This window comes from Gymnodraco acuticeps, unplaced genomic scaffold, assembly GCF_902827175.1.
Source record: "Gymnodraco acuticeps unplaced genomic scaffold, fGymAcu1.1, whole genome shotgun sequence".
Lineage (NCBI taxonomy): Eukaryota > Metazoa > Chordata > Actinopteri > Perciformes > Bathydraconidae > Gymnodraco > Gymnodraco acuticeps.
In genome coordinates, this window is record NW_022992351.1 from 1908272 (window position 1) to 1927213 (window position 18942).

Here is an 18942-nt window from a genome sequence, read left to right on the forward strand (position 1 = left end):
TTATTGATTTCTGAAGCTGTGAGATGACAAGTTTGGTCTCAGATTCCCCCTGTTTACATCTGATTCACCGCAAGCCACTTGTGAACTTAGAGAGAGTGAAAGCACCATGCAGTATTTCCCTTGAAGAAAATGGTTACCTGCTTTTTTGTCCGCTGTGTCTCAAGCAGCTTTGTTTCAAGTATGCTATTGTTTAGGTTTGTTTGTCAAAGTGCTGGGGGCTAGTCCATTGTGGCACACCACTGAGCTGCCAGGTCAGATTTGAGTAAATGCCAAAACAATGGAAGGTGAGTCACTGCGGCATTTGGAGGAGGAGGCCCCTGCAGACGAATCCAATCACGCCTGCAGATGTGGCCCACAGCTGGGGCAGGTGGGTATCAAACTGCCACAACAAGGGAATCGCTGCGGATAGAGTGAAGGGGGAAAACTAGATCACTGCGACTCATCACCATCACATTAAGGGAAAGCCCCTCTAACATATTAACAACCGCCTTCTTAACAATGGACAGGAGAAACGGTGTCCCTCTCAGAAGGATAAGACTTGACAACATTTATCTAATCTGTCATTATTTTGTCAGACAACCCTCTGACTCTGGCTACCTCTGACCGCTTAGCTTGTTTCCCCTTATTCTTTGAGGCAGCTCACAGAAAGAAGTGCCACATTATCTTTCTATATGAATCTGTTTTGGTAAGACATACGTAACGAACATGCATCTGTTTTGTTTTGCTCGCTGTCTTTGAGGATTCTCTGCATCGCAAGCATGTATAAATCGGGCATACACTGGGCTCTGGTGTTACTGAAATGTGGACATCAACGGCTGACAATCTATTGACTGGCCTGACAAGCCTTGTTAAACCAACTGACAGCTTTTCCGAGACCAAAGCCTACATCGCATCCTTTTATACCAACAACAAACTTCCTTCCTCCCCCTACAGCTATTTATCTACCTTTCAATTCATGTCACCTTTCGTTTCTCGCTATTGTTTTCAGCTGTCTTCTTGAATGACCCCTGGTCTTTGTTGAAGGATGCATGTGGATTTCTGGCAGCTTGCATTATTTTATTCCTAACAACATGCCACAATTCAATGATTGGCCTATAGCTCTCTTTGAAGCTTCCATGCATCTCTCTAAACATCTTGGGCAACTTCAAAGACCACACATTACAGGGGGCTAAGGTTCAACCTGGAGCCGCTGAAATTCAAGCTCTCATCCCCTTTTCCCCTTTCCTTAAGGGGTCTTGTTTCTGTGCTGCTGCTGCTGCTGCTGAAGGAGAGGAACAGCAAGCATGGGGGAAAAGGGGATGAAGAGGAGGCAGCTTCTCTCCCTGCGTTTGTGTCCATCACGTGTCATGTCCGCTCTTGGCTTTCATGTTCTGTCTGGCTGAGTCTCCTGCTCCAGCAGTCTGTTTCCTTGCTGAAAATCTGTGTCCCTCAGAGGCAGGAGACGCTTTCTCCTCTGCATCCATTTCAGCTCAGCTCAGCGTAGCTGGGCTCAGCTCTCACCTCGCTGACACCGGCTCCTCAGCAGACACCTTCACCCTGCATGGGCTCAGCTGGCTGATAGGCAGCTGTCTGTATGGATAAAGCCAGAGAGGACACACACTGTACTCTGAATCACCATCACTGCCTACTTTTCTAACACCTTTGCTATTGCCACCTCTTTGATTTAGAGACTTCTCCTGGAAGCATCTCACTTTAAAAAAAAAAAGCTTTTATCAAAGGTGAAGGTTCCACATGTTATAATTTAAGTATTTTGTTCTAGACTTTTTTCACTCCATCGTAATTGTTTTAAGTAAACAAAGTATCCTCATCACCGTTTCATGTTGCTGCTTTTGCTACATCTCAAGTGTGGCTAATTGTTGAGCCTGATATAGTGGATTTTGTCTCAAACACTTGAGAAGTAGTCCGTGTTTGATAACCGCAGGAGAAAAAAATGCAGTCACAGGGTCCCAAAACAAGCCAGCGGCTGATGAAGACAAATGTGCAAACACATGTTGGCAGAATTGCTTTTTGGTTGAGCGTAATCGGCTACGCTCAAGAGGGCGGAACCAGGAGTTGTGATTTATAGTTTTGTGCTGTCCCTGGACCACCACTGTCTGCTGCTTCCCACTACTGTAATTACCATGTGTGTCTATTAGAATAGTCCTGCTGCCCACAATGCATCACATCGGCCGAGAGGCGAGGAGAGGAGAGTTTACACTTAACCGAGATTGTCTTGTTATTCAAACAGCGTTCTCTACGAAAACAAGACACAGAGGAAGGGTGTAGAGCAAAAAGGTACTGCAGATGATGTGATAAAGGTCACAAAGAACAATACTGAAAGGTTGAGGGCTGTATTGAAAGTGAGAGAATAAGGACAGACACAGGTATCTTCTTTTAGTATCCACAAACAATTTAAACTGCAGTATAGATCAACAACAAAGCTGTTCAGCCTCTTAGTGTTCTGTAATTCTTCAGACCGGCCATTAATGCATTTAGCTTATAATTATGATTTTGTTTTTTGTGCTCTTCATGTAACTCCACCTGTAGATTTCGCAACATGTTCAATATCGTTTTGTGTTGTTTTGTGAATCATTTGAAATATTCTACATTTAGAGTAGCCTTTGTACTCGTCATGATGTATTTCTCTTCAATATTTGTTAGCCATTTGTCATTCTTCTATTTTAAATAATCAATGATGAGTACTTTAACCTACAACGTTTCTGGCTTGGTGAGATAAAAGTTACCAACACTCCCTGAAGGCTGCTAAAAACCCAGATTTAGTGGCACCACACATTAGATCGGAACCAACTAAATACTCCTCCCTTCATTAAGTTCACTATTACAATATGTTGCCAACAAAAAAAGACTCTTTTAATCTCTAATCACACTAATACCGCTTTTAAAACAATTACAGAATCATACTATAAATCAAAACCGGTATCATACATAGGAATAGTATCATACTGTAAACCACAACTACAATAACAGTAAATCACTCTTGCTGTGAAGCTGTTTTACCTTAAAACAATCATTACAGTAAAGGTATTGTAAATGGGTAATTGCAGTAACATAATTTAACTAATTTACTGCAAAAATACAATCAAATATTACAGTGTGCTAGTTTGGATTAGGTTTGCTTTGCCTTGGGCCTTATAGCATCTCCTAGTGGGCAAACGGCCCACTGTTTTCATTCCCATGAAATGAATGCCTTGAATAATGTGATTTCAGTCAATAACCGAGAGACTACCTTGACAAATAAGACAACTTGACATGGCTGGATTTCTCTGCAGTATTTCCATTATGGATCATTTTCTTTGCTGTTTTATACTCTGGTTGTGTAAGCAGCCCACAACTCATATAGTTTATCAAAACATTTGTATCTGTCTGCATCTATTACAGCTTTGTTTCGAGCTGATTAACTATTTTACACAATGTAACTAGATTTATTTTCTTTCTCAAATGAAAATGTTTTTTACATCTACCTATAAAGGAAAATGAGTCACCTTTTTTCCTCTTCGTCTTTAGCTCTGAAACGATAATAAGACCTGTCACTGTCATTTATGCTGTAATTGGCCTAAGGGTGTAAAGGGCAGCCATGCATCAGAGAGGACGGAGAACTTAGTGGCTAACAATGACAGGACTGAGAAAATGGAATACAAGTAAAGGGCTCGCATTAGTAACTAACTGAAGAGATCTTATGAGCTTGTTTGTGATACAACATGCTTTATGGCTTCAAGAAGATACGGTCATTATTAAAGAGATGAATAAATGCATGCATCATTGAATGCATGAAAGAACAGTGACCATTATGTTTTGAGTATGTCATTTATTTGTTTAGGCTTGTGCACAAACAATGTGTTTGTTAAGGGTTTTCAGTAACGTGTTCCTCATAGTACGATACTAAGAGTTCAGCTAATGTTCAGGTTTTTCTTTTTAATATGTGCACATTTGGCAGATCCTATGTTGTTCATCAATACAAATTATATATTTGACAGTTGAAACTGTAAGATCCTTCATGTAAGCTTGGTACCACATTTATTTTACAGTAAACTATAAGAAAATAAACCGATTCAAAGCCTCTTCTTCTGATATAAATTATGGATATTCTCTGGCCAAGTTCTGATTGTGTTTGATATAAGTAGCTTATGTAGCCTCAGTCCAGGTGATGTGATTAAAAAATGCGTGAAACTTTAAAATGCCAAGGACCCAAAACTGTACAAGCTTACAAAGATCATGCTTTTATGAAAAGGTGGACATATCAGCTCACATTTTGTCACATACTGTATCACCTGGGTGAATTTCAGTGATAGTTGTTTCCATTAACAAACCTTTTTTAGACCTTAAATGTCTGTTCACAGCCTTTTGTAAACTTGAAATCCCAATAACCCTGTTCTATATACACAGTAAAGCATTGCAGTTGTTTTAAATGGTTGAATCAAAGGTCAGATGCATGATTGAGGTTGCACGGAGGATGGGGTTGCGCTGTTCACACTGATATCATAGCTCATTAAAGAAATAAACATGGTCTCCATTGATCTCTGTGACCACACACTCAAGTGGTTCAGAATGAATTTGTAAGCCATTGATTTCTATGGCTTATTAAAGGTATGAGTATCTTACTATACAGAGAGATGTGAACGCAGGATTAGCAGGAAATAGAGATATTGATTGGGTCAAGAAGCTTGGGCTTACATTTCAGATTCCACCAGGGAGACATGATTTGACATGAAAACAGAGATGAGTGAAAGATATGGGAAAATATTGCGATGAGTCACACTTTCCCTGGACCTGTGTTTAATACACCATAGAGTATTAATGTTGTGTTATCATAAATGTGACTAAACAACATTATATTAAATACATGATATTAAATAATGATCAGTTTGTGGCCATATTGCACAGTGGGGGAATGTAAAAGTGCATTTACTCAAGCCCTGTACTTTAGTAAAACTTTGAGATACTCAAAGATTCTTTATTTGAGTAATCCCAATTGTTGCTACTTCTACAGTATTTTTTATGTAACACTTACACATAAAGGTTACACTTTACATAAAAACAACGTCAAATATAATGCAGTATGGGCTTCTTCTAATGTACACAGTAGCCTTATAGCTCTAAAGACCTTGTAATTTGGCCACTGATATTTAATGTACATATTGCTGCTAAAACTTCTATACTTTTACTCGGGTAACATTTTTTAATTCAATACTTTTACTTGTGATGAGACAAGACTTGTTTGGTTTATTTTTAAGTTTATCTTCTTTTCTACTTTTAATTAAGTGAAGGATCTGAGTAGCCTACCTTTTCCACCACTAATGGAAAAAAAAGTAAAGTTGGCTTGTAAAAAACAAAACTATAACTGTGACCAGTGGTGTAAAGTATCTATGTAAATTGACTGTACTGTAAGTAGCAGGCTGAGGAGGTTCAAAATGGACTCCAGGATACTCTGCCACTTCTACAGGTGCACCATAGAGAGTATCCTGACTGGCTGCATCACGGCCTGGTACGGCAGCTGCACCGCCCTCAATCGTAAGGTTTTACAGAGGGTGGTGAAAACGGCACAGAACATCACCAGGACGGAGCTGCCATCCATGGAGGACCTTTGGCTTTACTCCCAGCGGCTCAGGAGGAAAGCCCTCGGGATTATAAAAGACCCCCATCACCCCAGCCACAAACTGTTCTGTCTGCTGCCGTCTGGCAGGCGCTACCGCAGCATCCGGACTAAAAACCACCGGACTCAGTGACGGACAGTTTCATACCACAGGCAATAAGACTATTAAACACCTGAACTGTTGAAACAACATCCGTAACATTAATCTGCTACCTAGTAATTATGTATCTATTTCTCTAATATATAATTCCAATAACTTGCATATAGACTCTTATTGCACTATTTCACAATTTCCCTTTTTTAAACTATTTTTCTTTTTGTATTTACTATTTACTTGCACTACATTTTTCTGTTTATCTGTGTTATTGTGTTGCACTGTTGGAGAAGCCTGTGACCTAAGATTTTCATCGGCATAACTACACTTAGATATGTTCGTATGACAAAATAAAGAACCTTGACTACAATTTTGAAATACCAGTGCTTACTTGAGTATTTAAATGTTTGCCACTTCTACCCCACCACAATTCAGAGGAACATAGTGTAATTTTACTCCCCTACATTAATTAAATCTCTTTAGTTACCTCGCAGATTTGGATCATTAATTCAAATGATAGACAACACTTAAATAAGACGTTAGTCACACCTAGAGTAAATCAACAAGCCACCCTGCAGTATACAAAGTAATTAGCTCCACCTTTACCAGCTGTGATAAACACATTAATGCATCAAAAATCATAATCAAAACATATAACATATATTATTCTTGAATGGGCCATTCTGCATAATGGGTATTTTTACTTTTGGTATATTTTGATGTTCGTACTTTTGTACTCTTACTTGAGTAACTTTTGCGCATTGCAGGACTTTTACTTGTAACAGAGTATCCCTACACTGTGGTAATTCTACTTGTACAAGTACAAGATATGAGTACTTCTTCCACCTCTGTGATGTTAGTAAATCTACAATATTTAACTCTGGCCTAAATGTGTATATCGGTAGTGTCCGGTAGAGGCCAGTGTCGCTTCAGGTTTTATTTTGCGTCACCTATGACAACACACCGGAATAAGGAAGACCATTTATTTATTCTAAATACAAAATATCTAGTGCGTAGCTACGTGTATGCATAGCAACAAATCCATCTCCAGCTACTTTTACAACGTAAATTAAATGTATTTCTAGTTTTGTGTCATAATAAGCTTGTCTTCAGCTTGATTGTCACTGCAGTGAAGTTGGTGTTTTGTCGCAGATTGTCATGCTAGGTTGTCTAGCTAAATGCTTGCACTGTGTGTGTTGACAGAGCTGCTGCAGGTGATCTGCAGCGGGGAGGAGATGTGGACCGGCCGGGGAGGGAGCAGCACCTTCGTGGTGCCCGCAGTACTGACCTTCTTCCTGCTGGATGCTGTTGCTTATGTTCAGGCCAAGGTAAATCCTGCAGTTCCTTAATAATAGATACTTTCAGAAACTCACTAGAGTAATTTATATCTGTTTGTAGAACAATGTGTCCTTTTTTGCCTTTTGGTGTCAACTAACCTATTAAACCTCTGTGAAAGAGTCTAACAAGTGCATTTAAATGGATTTGCAAGGTAAACATCTAGAGAGAAGAATAGCACTTTTGTAAGTGTTTAATTTAATCTTTTTAACTGTCATGTATGTTAATGTAAAGCCTTGTCTAATATTTTCTTGTTTATTTTTTCATTAAACATAATTTACATACACATAACAAGTTAATAGCAAGAAACTAAGAATATTACTACTCTTAAGTACATCACACATGTATGACTTTGTAAAGCGTAAAGATGTTATACATTTGAGCAGCATTTTAGCATGTATTGTGCTTTTCAAGCTTGAGATAGAGGAACTTTTACAACGTTTTGTTTTGGGGAAAAAAGAGCTGATGGTATGGGTAAAACAGGTAAGTGAGCTTTAAAATGAAAGCAAGTAGTTGGGCCCGGCCCAGTCTAAACCAATTTTCTTTACAATTACAGAACTTTGAGGATGTCCGTTGCAAGTGCATCTGCCCGCCATACCGGAACATCACTGGCCACATATATAACAGAAATGTGTCTCAGAAGGATTGGTGAGAGAAACTTGTTATTTAGACTTTCAGTCATCTTGTGTTTTGCCTGTGTTTGCATGAATAGAGATAATCCATCCATCTTGACTCCGTCTTTTGTTTTTTTACAGTAACTGCCTCCATGTAGTGGAGCCCATGCCGGTGCCTGGCCATGACGTGGAGGCGTACTGCCTGTTGTGTGAGTGCAAGTACGAGGAACGAAGCAGCAACACCATCAAGGTACCAGCGGCTTACTACAGGGGGGGTTACTCTTACTTTTGGAAACAGTGTGCAATAACGTCTTTGATTACAGAGTTTACATATTATGATGAAATTATTTTACATCAAACAAACAGCTGGGTTGTCACAATAATTGATAAGTTATACAGATAATAAGATTAAACTGCAAAGCTCTATAGGAGACAAGCACAAAGCATTGTTGTTAGGAATTGATGCCAGCATTTTCACTTCAAATTAAATGTAAATGGTTTCCATTCTGTCTGTCCCAGGTAACCATCATCATTTACCTGTCTGTGGTGGGTGCTCTGCTGCTCTACATGCTGTTCCTTCTGTTGGTCGATCCTCTTATTCGCAAACATGACGCCTACACCCAGCCACTGCACAACGAGGAGGACTCTGAGGTAATTATAACTACAAAATATCATAACAAACAACACATGAGAACTCTCTGCTCCATAGCTTCTCTTGGACTTAAAATCACACTGTACATTTTCAGTTTATTGCTTAATATTCCATCCCTCACATACTTATGTATATAATAACATGCTTTATATTTTGTTATTGTTCATTTGAAAATTCAACATGTATATTTTCTACTTTTTTGTTTATTTCTAGTCTTTCTCATTGGTATGGTACAATGCCATGTTTTTTATGCTGCTGCAATCCCAAATTGGGATCAATAAAGTACTATCTTATGTTATCTTGTCTTATGTGACCAGACACATGCCTTTTTTAATTTCTGTTGATTGGGAATGTTTTTTTATGAATTCTCTTTGTTTCTGTGGTGGTGTGTTCAGGAGATGCGTCCCCCGGTGGACAGTGCCCAGGCCAAAGGAAACACAGTGCTGGAGCGGGTTGAGGGAGCACAGCAACGCTGGAAAAAGCAGGTCCAGGAACAGCGCAAGACAGTTTTTGACCGTCACAAGATGCTTAGTTAAACATACAGCTGACATTGAAGCAGCTTTAGAATAGTAACCACCCTGGGCTTCTACACCGTCACCAGCGGCACCCCATGGAGTATTTCCTCACTGAGACACATTGCAACACACTGATCTAACAAGCAGATGTTTTTTTATGTATTATATGTAACATTTTAAGCTAAAGTGCCGTTCTTAAAAAAACTGCATGTTTGCTAACAGTTAACGGCTAGAAACCATCTCAATCATTTAGCAATTTGCGATGCAACAGAGTTTTAATGTCTTGATAAAGTAAGAACCTGTTTTCTCTAATAGACCACACTGAGCTGTTAAGCTTCTTTGTGATCATTGCTTTGTTAGTTTCTTGCTAATTTGATATAATATTGAGCTGTTTTTATTTTAGCAAAATGTATGAAGTTACCTCAGAACAGGTAAGCTCGATGTGAATAAGTTGGGGTTAATTAAGCTATTTGAGAACCCTCCCTTTGCTTTTGTCAAACATTGCACTTTTCCTATTTTAGCACTTGTTATAATTTATTCATGGTAATTATTATTATTTGTATTTATTTGTCACTGTTGCAGTGCATAGTAACCTGGCCATATTTACTATCATTTGCAATCAGAGTAATAAATGGATTGTAAATGATGGGCTTTGTACTTTTAAAGCTTTGACGTTGCTACTTTTAAGAGAGCCCTATGTTCCTTTTCCTGTTTCTCTCCCTGCGCGGTCAAATGTGTTACGGCCAATTCCAGTGCTAAACATGCCTCTTAAATGTCCATTTACAGCTTGTAGAACACAACAGATGGTAAAGCTTACCCACACATCTTGGCGGGTGTATCTTCCACCTACTATTTGTTAATCTTGAATGTACCATTTAAATTCAGTAAAGGAAGCACATAGCTCCTTCTTTTCCTGTATTTTGCTGCAGAAGATTAACATACTTTCCCATTCAAAGAGAGACACGGAGAACGGAGCATTTTAAAGAGCTTTAAAGCCATCCTTGGTGGGAAAAAAAGTCACTGGAGAATGTCCTAGATCTGCAAAGCTGCTGATAATGTGGATCAGTGAATTCCCCTTTCATCATTCCACTGAAGCCCCCTGTCGGGGGCATTTTAATACTGCACACTGACCTGCATTAACCTCTCGCAAAATGTGAACTGCGGAAGTTTATTTTGAGTGTTTTTTTTGGATTGACTGATTAAATTATAACTTCATATCACTGGTATCAGTGTTTTGTGTTATATTTATCTCCAACCTAACGGGACGTATTGCACTGCTCATGTTTACCTTTAGCCTTATGTAAGGTATTAAATAAATACAAATATATATATATATATATATATCATATTTAAGTATTCTTATTCCTCTGTATGTTTGTCACTGTATATTTGCAGAAGTCATTGCTATTGTTTATTGACAGTATACTACGAAGCAACATTTTCGCTTAGCCGGCTAAATTCAGGGAAAACTCCGGCTTTCCGGTCCTACGAAGCTGGTTCTCTTTTTAGCAGGCTAGATCTCCATGGTAACTTATGCTTAGCGGCTAACCTGGTCGGGACCAGGTTAGGTTGCAGGCTAAGAGCTCAACTCAGTGAAAGCACTGCCTGCTGACCAATCAGAGCTCAGTGTGCGGAGTTTAAAGCGATCAAGTCATATTACAGGAGAAAGGAAATACAGAAAAGCTGCCGTTGCAGGAAAGACGGCCGGCAAAAATCACCGACTGTGTGAACGTGAACATTAATAGAATATCACCTCCCATCTTCAGAGCAATCTGACTATTATAACATTAGCGTTAAGAAAGCTTACTTAAATATCTGCCACAACATAAGTAACCGGATCAGAGTAACATTAAGTAGGCCTACAGTCCGCGGCATATCACTTCATAATGTATCATATATCTCCTGATCTGAGTCAGCTGAGCCGTATCTGGCCGTGCAACACTCACAGTGTCACATACTGTATGCAGAAGTATTATTTTAAGCAACACATTAAGTTGACGAAACACTCGAGACAAATGTAATTAAAGTCAGATCCACTCGTGTTTTAGACGGGGCAGTGATATCATAAACCTGTTAATGTATGCATTCAAACACTTTTTATTTAACCAGCTGTATTCACCTTGCAGGTGCAGCTATGTGACTTTTATCCTGGATAAAGTGTTTAAGTCATGGATGTTTAAAGTTTAACTTCTTCATATAGCCTATCTCAGTGTTTCCCAACCGGGGGTACGCGTACCCCTAGTGGTACGCGAGGGAACTGTAGGGGGTACGTGCAGTGCTTGAATTGGAATGAAAAAGGTGCCAGTACTCTAAAATCAGCAACTTTTTCAAGTCAATTTTATATATACAGCCCACAAACAAGAATTTGGCTACTATAATGCTGGTGGGTTTGTCTCTTTACTACTGTATATTTTAGAAAGGTTCACTGTACTTAACATTTTTTATGATAGGCAGCGGATATGGCTAAAGCTCAGTAAGGTCAATATTAACTGAAAATATAGCAATCAAAGTCTAGATCTTCTGCTGAAGACACATGAAGCAGAGACCTTTCAGGTGAGAGCCCCTCTGGTGGTGTTCAACATTAATGACAAGGAAACAAAGCTCTGGTCAGAAGCATTTTTTATAAAAAGCTTTAACAAAATTAAGTATTTCTGTACATTTTGAATGCAATCTAACTTTCCAACTCAGAAAACGAAAAACGAAAAAGTGCCAAAAGTCTTCTCACATGGCTGAGCTGCTTTGCAATATACTTCACCACTGAAGAATACAAATATGTATAAAGTAAACTATGATGCAATCTAACTTTCCAACTCAGAAAAATGATAAAGAGCATGAACAAAGAACATGTAAAAACAAATGCAAAATTTGCACAATCTAAAATGAGAAACTGTAACTGCAAGTAACAAAGTCTGAGCCATGGTAAAGAGTTACATTGAACACCAAGCTGATCAGATAACTCCCTGGTTGGTCTGAAGTCCTTCTATCTCCAGGATCTGTACAAATCGGCACATTATGCCAAAAGTCTTCTCACTGGGTGAGCTGCTTTGCAATATACTTCACATTGTTAGAAAAGGCTCCAGAAGGCCTTGGGGACATCAGTATCAGGGGCTGGAGCTGGACAGGCTCTTTCATCAGCACTTCTCCTTCCCTTTGCCAGCCAGGACCTCACATACTGTTCCGGATTGAACTGTCCTAGTGATGGTCCATTACATTTAATGAAAACCAGGCTGGACAGTCGGCTGACAGAGAGAGCATTCCTTTTTGCAGTAAGGATATCATTCATGCAGCTGAATGCCCGCTCACACTCACTAGTGGAGACAGCGATGGTTCGGACTGCTTTCAGTAGAGGCTCCATGGCAGCAGGTGTACGGGATGCCCTGGTTTCCTTGTATTCGCGAAAGCCCTGAACAGTCTCTCTTCTGTCCACTTTCAGCACTTCGCACAAACGTAGCACCTCTACGTCCCCATACTGTACGTCTAACTCCTCTTCAGGCCAACTTCCAGGATGGATAACTTTCATGTCCTGGATTAGCTGATTGTCCCGGGCCTCCCGGCCATGTAATGGGATTTCTCTTGTGCTGACATGAGAGGAGGTTGTGGAAGTCATTCTGTGTCTCAGATTCTCTACCATACTGCGGAAAAACTGACCTGTATGAATCTGTACAAGCCTGCCATTCTCACGCAGGGCAACACCCTTGAAGGACTTCTCAGCTAGAGCTGTATGAACTGTAGTCATGTGTGGGCCAGGCATGGTGACCATGGATTCAAAAACTCGTATTTCTCGAGTTAAGAGCCTATCTGCTGTAGGCAGTGTCATCTCTCTTTTTTGGAGTTGCCGAGAGAGGTCGCTGAGCTCTGTGAGCGCATCGTACATCAGTCCCAGATTGCTGACAAACGTTGCAGATGTGAGCACATCATCCAGGCCCTTGTACTTTGCTCTGTCTCTAGAATCCCTGCTCGTGTCGTTTGCAGCATTTGTGAAGTGATCATGAAGCACTCGGTAGTTTTCCCAGACTGCTCTGACGCTCCTTTCACTTGAAGCCACCCAGCGGATGGACAAAACACGCCCTATCACCAGGAGACGCTGTCCGACTGCTTGCGCACACTGCGCTAACTGCCTCTGATTTTTGGGGGAGGCATGGAACAAGGAATAGAGTTTGTCAAAAAAGATCTGGAAATGATTGAGCCCTGAGACCTCCTTGACCACATCCCCAACTGCCAGCTCTAGACGATGATTGGAGCAGTGCCACACAAACAGGCTTGGGAATTTACTACACAACTGGGTAGCAACACCTGTTCTCTTCCCTAGCATGACTGAAGCCCCATCACATGCAAAAGAAACGAAACACTGACCTAAAAAGTCCTCGTTAAAATCTCTTCCAAGACACTCCATTAACGCCTTTATGATGTCATCAGCCGTTGTTCCATCCAACTCGATCAGCTCCCAAAAAAACGTTTCGGGCTCAGCATCAGCTAATGCTGAGCGTAGACACACAACAAGCACCGTTTTACCACTAATAGTGGTAGATTCATCGACCAAAACACAGAGTTTTCTTTGCTTTTCTGTAATGTCTTTTGCCATTTTTTTCTTCAGCTCATGAGCTATGTGGTCGATGATTTCGCCACAGGTTTTATTGGAGTGCAAAACCCTGCCCACGTTCAGCCCATTCAGTTTCTGTACATTCAAATCAATTGGCATGTCTGTTTTTCCGTTCGAAAAACTCTGATAGTGGTGTCTAATTCAGATTTATGCATAGACTGCACTTGATGTTGAATAGTTTCACGTGAAGCAGATGTAAGGATGTCAGCAGCTTTTACATGGGCTTGTGATTCTTTATGTTCTTTGATTTTTTTTCTCAGGCTAGCTTGTTGTTTGCCCTTGTCAACACCGAAATGAGACACTGCACACTCACCCCATTCAGTTGACAGTTTCAGTCCTTGTCCAGTGTGTATTCCCAAAGATTTGACATCTCTGCATATCCGACATCCTAGCTTCTTATCTTTAAGAATGAGCCATGCATTGGTCTTGCAAAAATATTGCACCTGGTCCGTTGTCCAGCAGTCAGGTGCATCGCTTTGCCCGGTGTTGGTGGTGGCAGTTGAGCCAGCAGCAGCTAACGTTAGAGGCTCTGGAGGAGGCGGCGGAGCTAGTGCTAATGCTAATGCACTAGAACTTGGAGCAGGAGGATCAACCAAAGAAAGCTCCCCATCAGACACAATTTCCAACACAGGCACAGCATTCTCTGTATTTGAAGTTTTCTTCCGGCGACAACCGCTGTCTTTTTGCACTTTTATTAATCCACGCTAACATTTTAGAAATGCTAATTTGTGACGTGACTTGCTTTCCTTCTCTCGGGGGCGTGCCTGCTCTGTTCTATCACTCTACATAGCCACCCACTGGGTGGGAGTTGCACTGCATAAACACAACACACGTGCATCTAGGTATGTAAATTGTAAAGCATTAAAACATGGTTTTACTAACAGTTTTCAGTATGTTGTTACTTCGGCATTATTATTATTATTATTTTGAAACGTGTATTACTATTAAATCACGGTCAAATAGGTTAATTTTGACATAGTCGTTTCCACCACAGTATTTACATGGAGAAGATAAGCCCCGCCCCCTCTCCAGCACGTTCTGTTTGAATGACAGGAGTAAACAGCTGACAGCCGCTGTGAAACTCCAGCGGTTAGAGCGATGAGAATGTCCGTTCGGCACCTCATGACGCATCTACTGAGTACCGGGCGGCTGTATATATATATATGGATGTATAATAAGAACGGCGGGAGAGTGTTGAGTACTGGCACGGTGCATGAGTACCGGAGTACCGCCAGCATGCCGGTACTGAGCAAGAAGTGCCGGTACTCCATGGGTCAGAACCAGAAGTGCCGGTACTGCGTACCCAGGGTCGGCTCTAGAACAACTTGAATGGGGGGGCAATCATTTACCAAGGGGGGGCACACACTGCCGTCAACAACCAACACACAAACACCAACTTCAATTTAAAAAAACATGCTGTAAAGTCTATTGTCTTTCACACACATTGCAGGGGTGTAGTGCTATTGTATAGTGCACCTATGACTTGTGCATACATGCACGGTTGTGGCACGACCACCAAAACAGAAACATATAAGGACAGAGGGTGTCGTTTTCTCATACTGATATTCTGCACAAACTGTGCTGTTGTATTTGCTTTAAAGTGTCTTTACTGTAGGTTATTTTTGTATTATACTGTATATACAGCACTTTGGCTCGACCAAAAATCGTTGAAAAATGTGCTATATAAATAAAACTTGATCTGATTTGATATGGACTGGCCATCATATAAAAAGTGTGCAAATGTATTTAGTATCCTATCCATGTGAACATGTTTTAGGTGGGGGTGGACCTAACCTCCTCTAGGAGGGTCTGGGGGCATGCTCCCCCGGGAAGATTATTTTTAAAATATTGAAGTTAAATGCATCAATCTGGTGCACTTTGAGAGCAAAGTGAAGAGATCTATGGATAGCCTACATCTCTCAGCATCCATATGAAACAGAACTGTACACAGATTTACTTTTTCTTTATGGATATTTCACTAATCATTCCCCTTTTAAACTGTATTCTTGTGTTACTGTCCTATAGTATTTCATACCCGTTTTTCATTTATTCTCTCTTTAATAACTATAATGATCATATAAAGGTATTCCTCGAAAATACTTACATAAATGGTGACCAAACCGTTTGAGACCCACTGAGATAACTTACACTAAAGTGAACTATCTAAACACTGAGAGAGTCCTTATCACTGAGCTGACGTTATAAGATCCTCTCAGTCTGACAGGAGAGGACTGTCCTCCACCTTGGTGTAGAAACAGCCCTTTATATCCGTTAGCATAGCTAGCTAACCAGATGCTAACCACAACATTCCACGTTACCGCTCGCGCACTCACAAAATGCGCTCGTGCCACACACACACAGAGCTTGAATGAAACACAGAGACCCATGTACTTGTACTGTACTGTATATCATATTATTTTTGATGACTTTACTGTATAATCAGTGTAACAGATTAACAGATCGCCACTGGGCTTTCATCTAAACACTCAGCCACGTAATGATAACAAAAAAAAGGTCGGGGGTCATTGGTCAAGCAACACACCAATCAGAGAGCAGCAGTGAGCACACCTCAGGCTGTGTTTTATATTTGTATTATTTATTTCTGATGTATTTCACACAAAAAACATTTAGTGGAAACGTTTTCACTTAGCCTAGCTATATGATAAAAAAAAGAAAAAATCGGCAAAGTGACAAGGCTTGCCCACCCTGCGTTGGGGGGGCACAGTGACTCATTTGGGGGGGCATGGCCCGCGAATGACCCCCCATGACGCCGACCCTGTGCGTACCGGTGAGTACCGGCCCAATTCCAGCACTGAATTCCAAGGTGACAAGTAAAACAAATAATAATCCCGTCAAAAATGATAGTGCGCGATTTGTTTCCCTAGGGAGACAATAGTCTGTGGCACGCACAACCGCGCCAAAATCCCACAATGAAAACAGCTGTTTACCTGCAGCCAGAAAAATACTGTTAGGTCTGCGCTATGGATAAATGGCTGAAACGTCCGCTTGCTCTGGATTCAGGCCAGGGTTCAGAGGAGCCCACCGAGAAACGTAAGAAAGAGGCCAAACTGAAACCAAGGCAGTACAGTGAAACATATTATTTGGATTCATTTCTACTTCTGCTGACCCACCGCAGCCTCAGTGCTTCTTTTGCGGTGAAGTCCTGGCTAATAGTGCGATGAAGCCAGCGCATTTACAGAGACACCAGAGCACCAAACCAGGGCCGCCCCTGGCCAACTTGGGGCCCCAAGCGACATTGTGAGATGAGGCCTCCCCCCCCCCAACCGACAGGAGTAAAAACAATTTTTTTTGGAAACAAAGTAGGCTACTTTGCAAATATAATTCCTGTTTATTATTATTATCAACACTTTTTTATGCAGTGAGGTAAATGGTTGTGCATGTATGTCGTTCAGTATGCGTTTACAGGTGAATACGTCTGCATTTCCTGCCAAATACTAGCCTCAAAAAGATTAAAATATAATTAATGCAAATAAACAACTTCTACTAATAATAATAATAATAATAATCATAATCAATTCAATAATATAAATACTATATTATTTTTATTATAATATAGTTGTAATATAGTCAAGACAAAACATGCTTATGACATGCTCAAAAACTGATATTTCTTAAATCTGTATTCAAATGTAGTTCCCTCTGTCGTATCAACAACTACACACACATTTCTATCAGTATTTCTCTGTGTTGTGGTTGACATGATGATGACTGTTAGGAGTTAAGGGAAGAGGCTGAGCATCACCATGAAATGTGCAAATTGACATAAAAATGAATATAAGGAGGAAAAATGCTCCATGTTTTTTAGACTGTAAACTTTAACTGTTATGTAAGCCAACTAGACAGACAGTTTATCACTCTCCCTCCTGTACATTAGCAGATAAAAGGCATCACATACTTGAATGAATGGTAAAAAAAGAATGCTGGAAATAACTGCATCTCCATTAGCCTATATATGCTCTGCAGGGACTGCCTTCTTCATGTCGTGAAATGCAGCTGATGTTTTAATATGGCAATTGGCAATTTGACTTATACAACATTCGCAAGTTGTACATTTGACAATAACCCACCTTCGAGTGATGCTCTAGTTTCTTCAAGTTTTGTTTTTTTTTCCCTCTAGCTTGCGCCGGACTGAAACTGTCTTTTCACCGACATCTCTTCACCTGCACTAGTGGCCGTATCAAAGCCGTGATTGGTCATATGTCGATTCATTGCAACGGTGTCGGGTTACAGACGTGCTCCCCTTGTCACCTCTCACTCTCGCGGGGGCTGCGCGGAGAACTGAGCGGAGAACTTCGCACAGCAGCTGAGGCCCTCTGGGCGGGGCCCCCTGCGCAAGGCGGGGCCCCATGCAGCCTGCGTGATTGGCCTGTAGGGAGGGGCGGCCCTGCACCAAACACTCGGAAGTGTCGATAAAAGTGAATAATTTTACAGACGAAAGCTGTCGGAATTTAAGTCGAGCCAGACAGTAATGATGAAAGCCACGAATGTGTCAATGAAAGCACTCGAGGCATCTTACGCCGTGTCCCTGCTTGTGGCTAAATAAATAAAAACTCACTCTATTGTTGAGGAGCTCATTCTCCCTGCAGCGACTGCGTTGGCCGAAATGATGATAGACAAGAAAGCAGCCGAAGCACTCCAGAAAGTTCCCCTGTCGAATAACACCGTATCCCGTCGGATCAATGATATGTCTGTGAATATAATTGGACAAGTGGTGAACAAAATCAAACTAGCCGGTCAGTTCGCTTTGCAGCTGGATGAAATGACAGATGTGAGTGGAGAAGCGCAGCTCCTGTCCTTCGTGCGTTACAAAGATGCGTCGGACATAAACTATGGAGGTTATTCCCTATCTTTATTCAAGAGCATGGTATTTAAATTTGAGAGCATACTTTATGTATTTATTTCCCTCAAACCCTGTCCTCGCACTCAAATAGTGCCTGCTTGCACTTAGATTTGCTCTGCTTCTGCTCAAACTGTACGCTTGCACTCAGATATATTGCTGTTTACAGATTTTTTCTGCTCTCAGATTTTTTCTGTGCGCGCTCGAAACTTTTGTGCAACAATCCTGTCAAAATCCCTCAACCAATAGGAAGCCAGGTGTCCTTGCGGGTGCGTTCGCTTTACTTATTACTCTTTGGTTTATAAACTCCCGCCCTCCACGGCTTTATAACATAGTACTGCACTTGTTTGATTTACAACTACCTTACATAATAGCTACGTTCAGTGGCGGACTGGGACTAAAAATCAGCCCGGGAATAAAATAAAATCGTCCCTCCGTTGCCTTCTGCACATAGTGCGAGGTGGTTGCTCTGCAACAACAAGAACAGATAGCGAATGTCGTCGTTTAGGTGCTTTTTTTTTCTGGAGATAGGCACTTCTCAATCCACTCCTCCATAGTAAGCCCACCCCGGAGGTCGAAGTTAACCTTAAATGTTTCCATCTTAAGCTTAGTTAGTTAGTTAGTTAGTTTACTATATAAAGTTTAGTTTAGGATTTTATAACGGTTCTCAGACGCGGAGGGATA

The 18942-nt window shown here is 40.9% G+C and overlaps 1 protein-coding gene across 1 annotated transcript; it reads left to right on the forward strand.

Moving 5' to 3' along the window:
• The first annotated feature begins 6622 nt into the window (after nucleotides 1-6622).
• Nucleotides 6623-10137, forward strand: tmem9 (transmembrane protein 9). The gene is made up of 6 exons (XM_034208981.1): nucleotides 6623-6748; nucleotides 6888-7012; nucleotides 7576-7667; nucleotides 7775-7883; nucleotides 8153-8284; nucleotides 8681-10137. The coding sequence occupies exons 2-6, from the start codon at nucleotides 6920-6922 to the stop codon at nucleotides 8819-8821; spliced, it is 567 nt and encodes a 188-aa protein (XP_034064872.1). The 5' UTR covers nucleotides 6623-6748; nucleotides 6888-6919; the 3' UTR covers nucleotides 8822-10137.
• Nucleotides 10138-18942: the final 8805 nt, after the last annotated feature.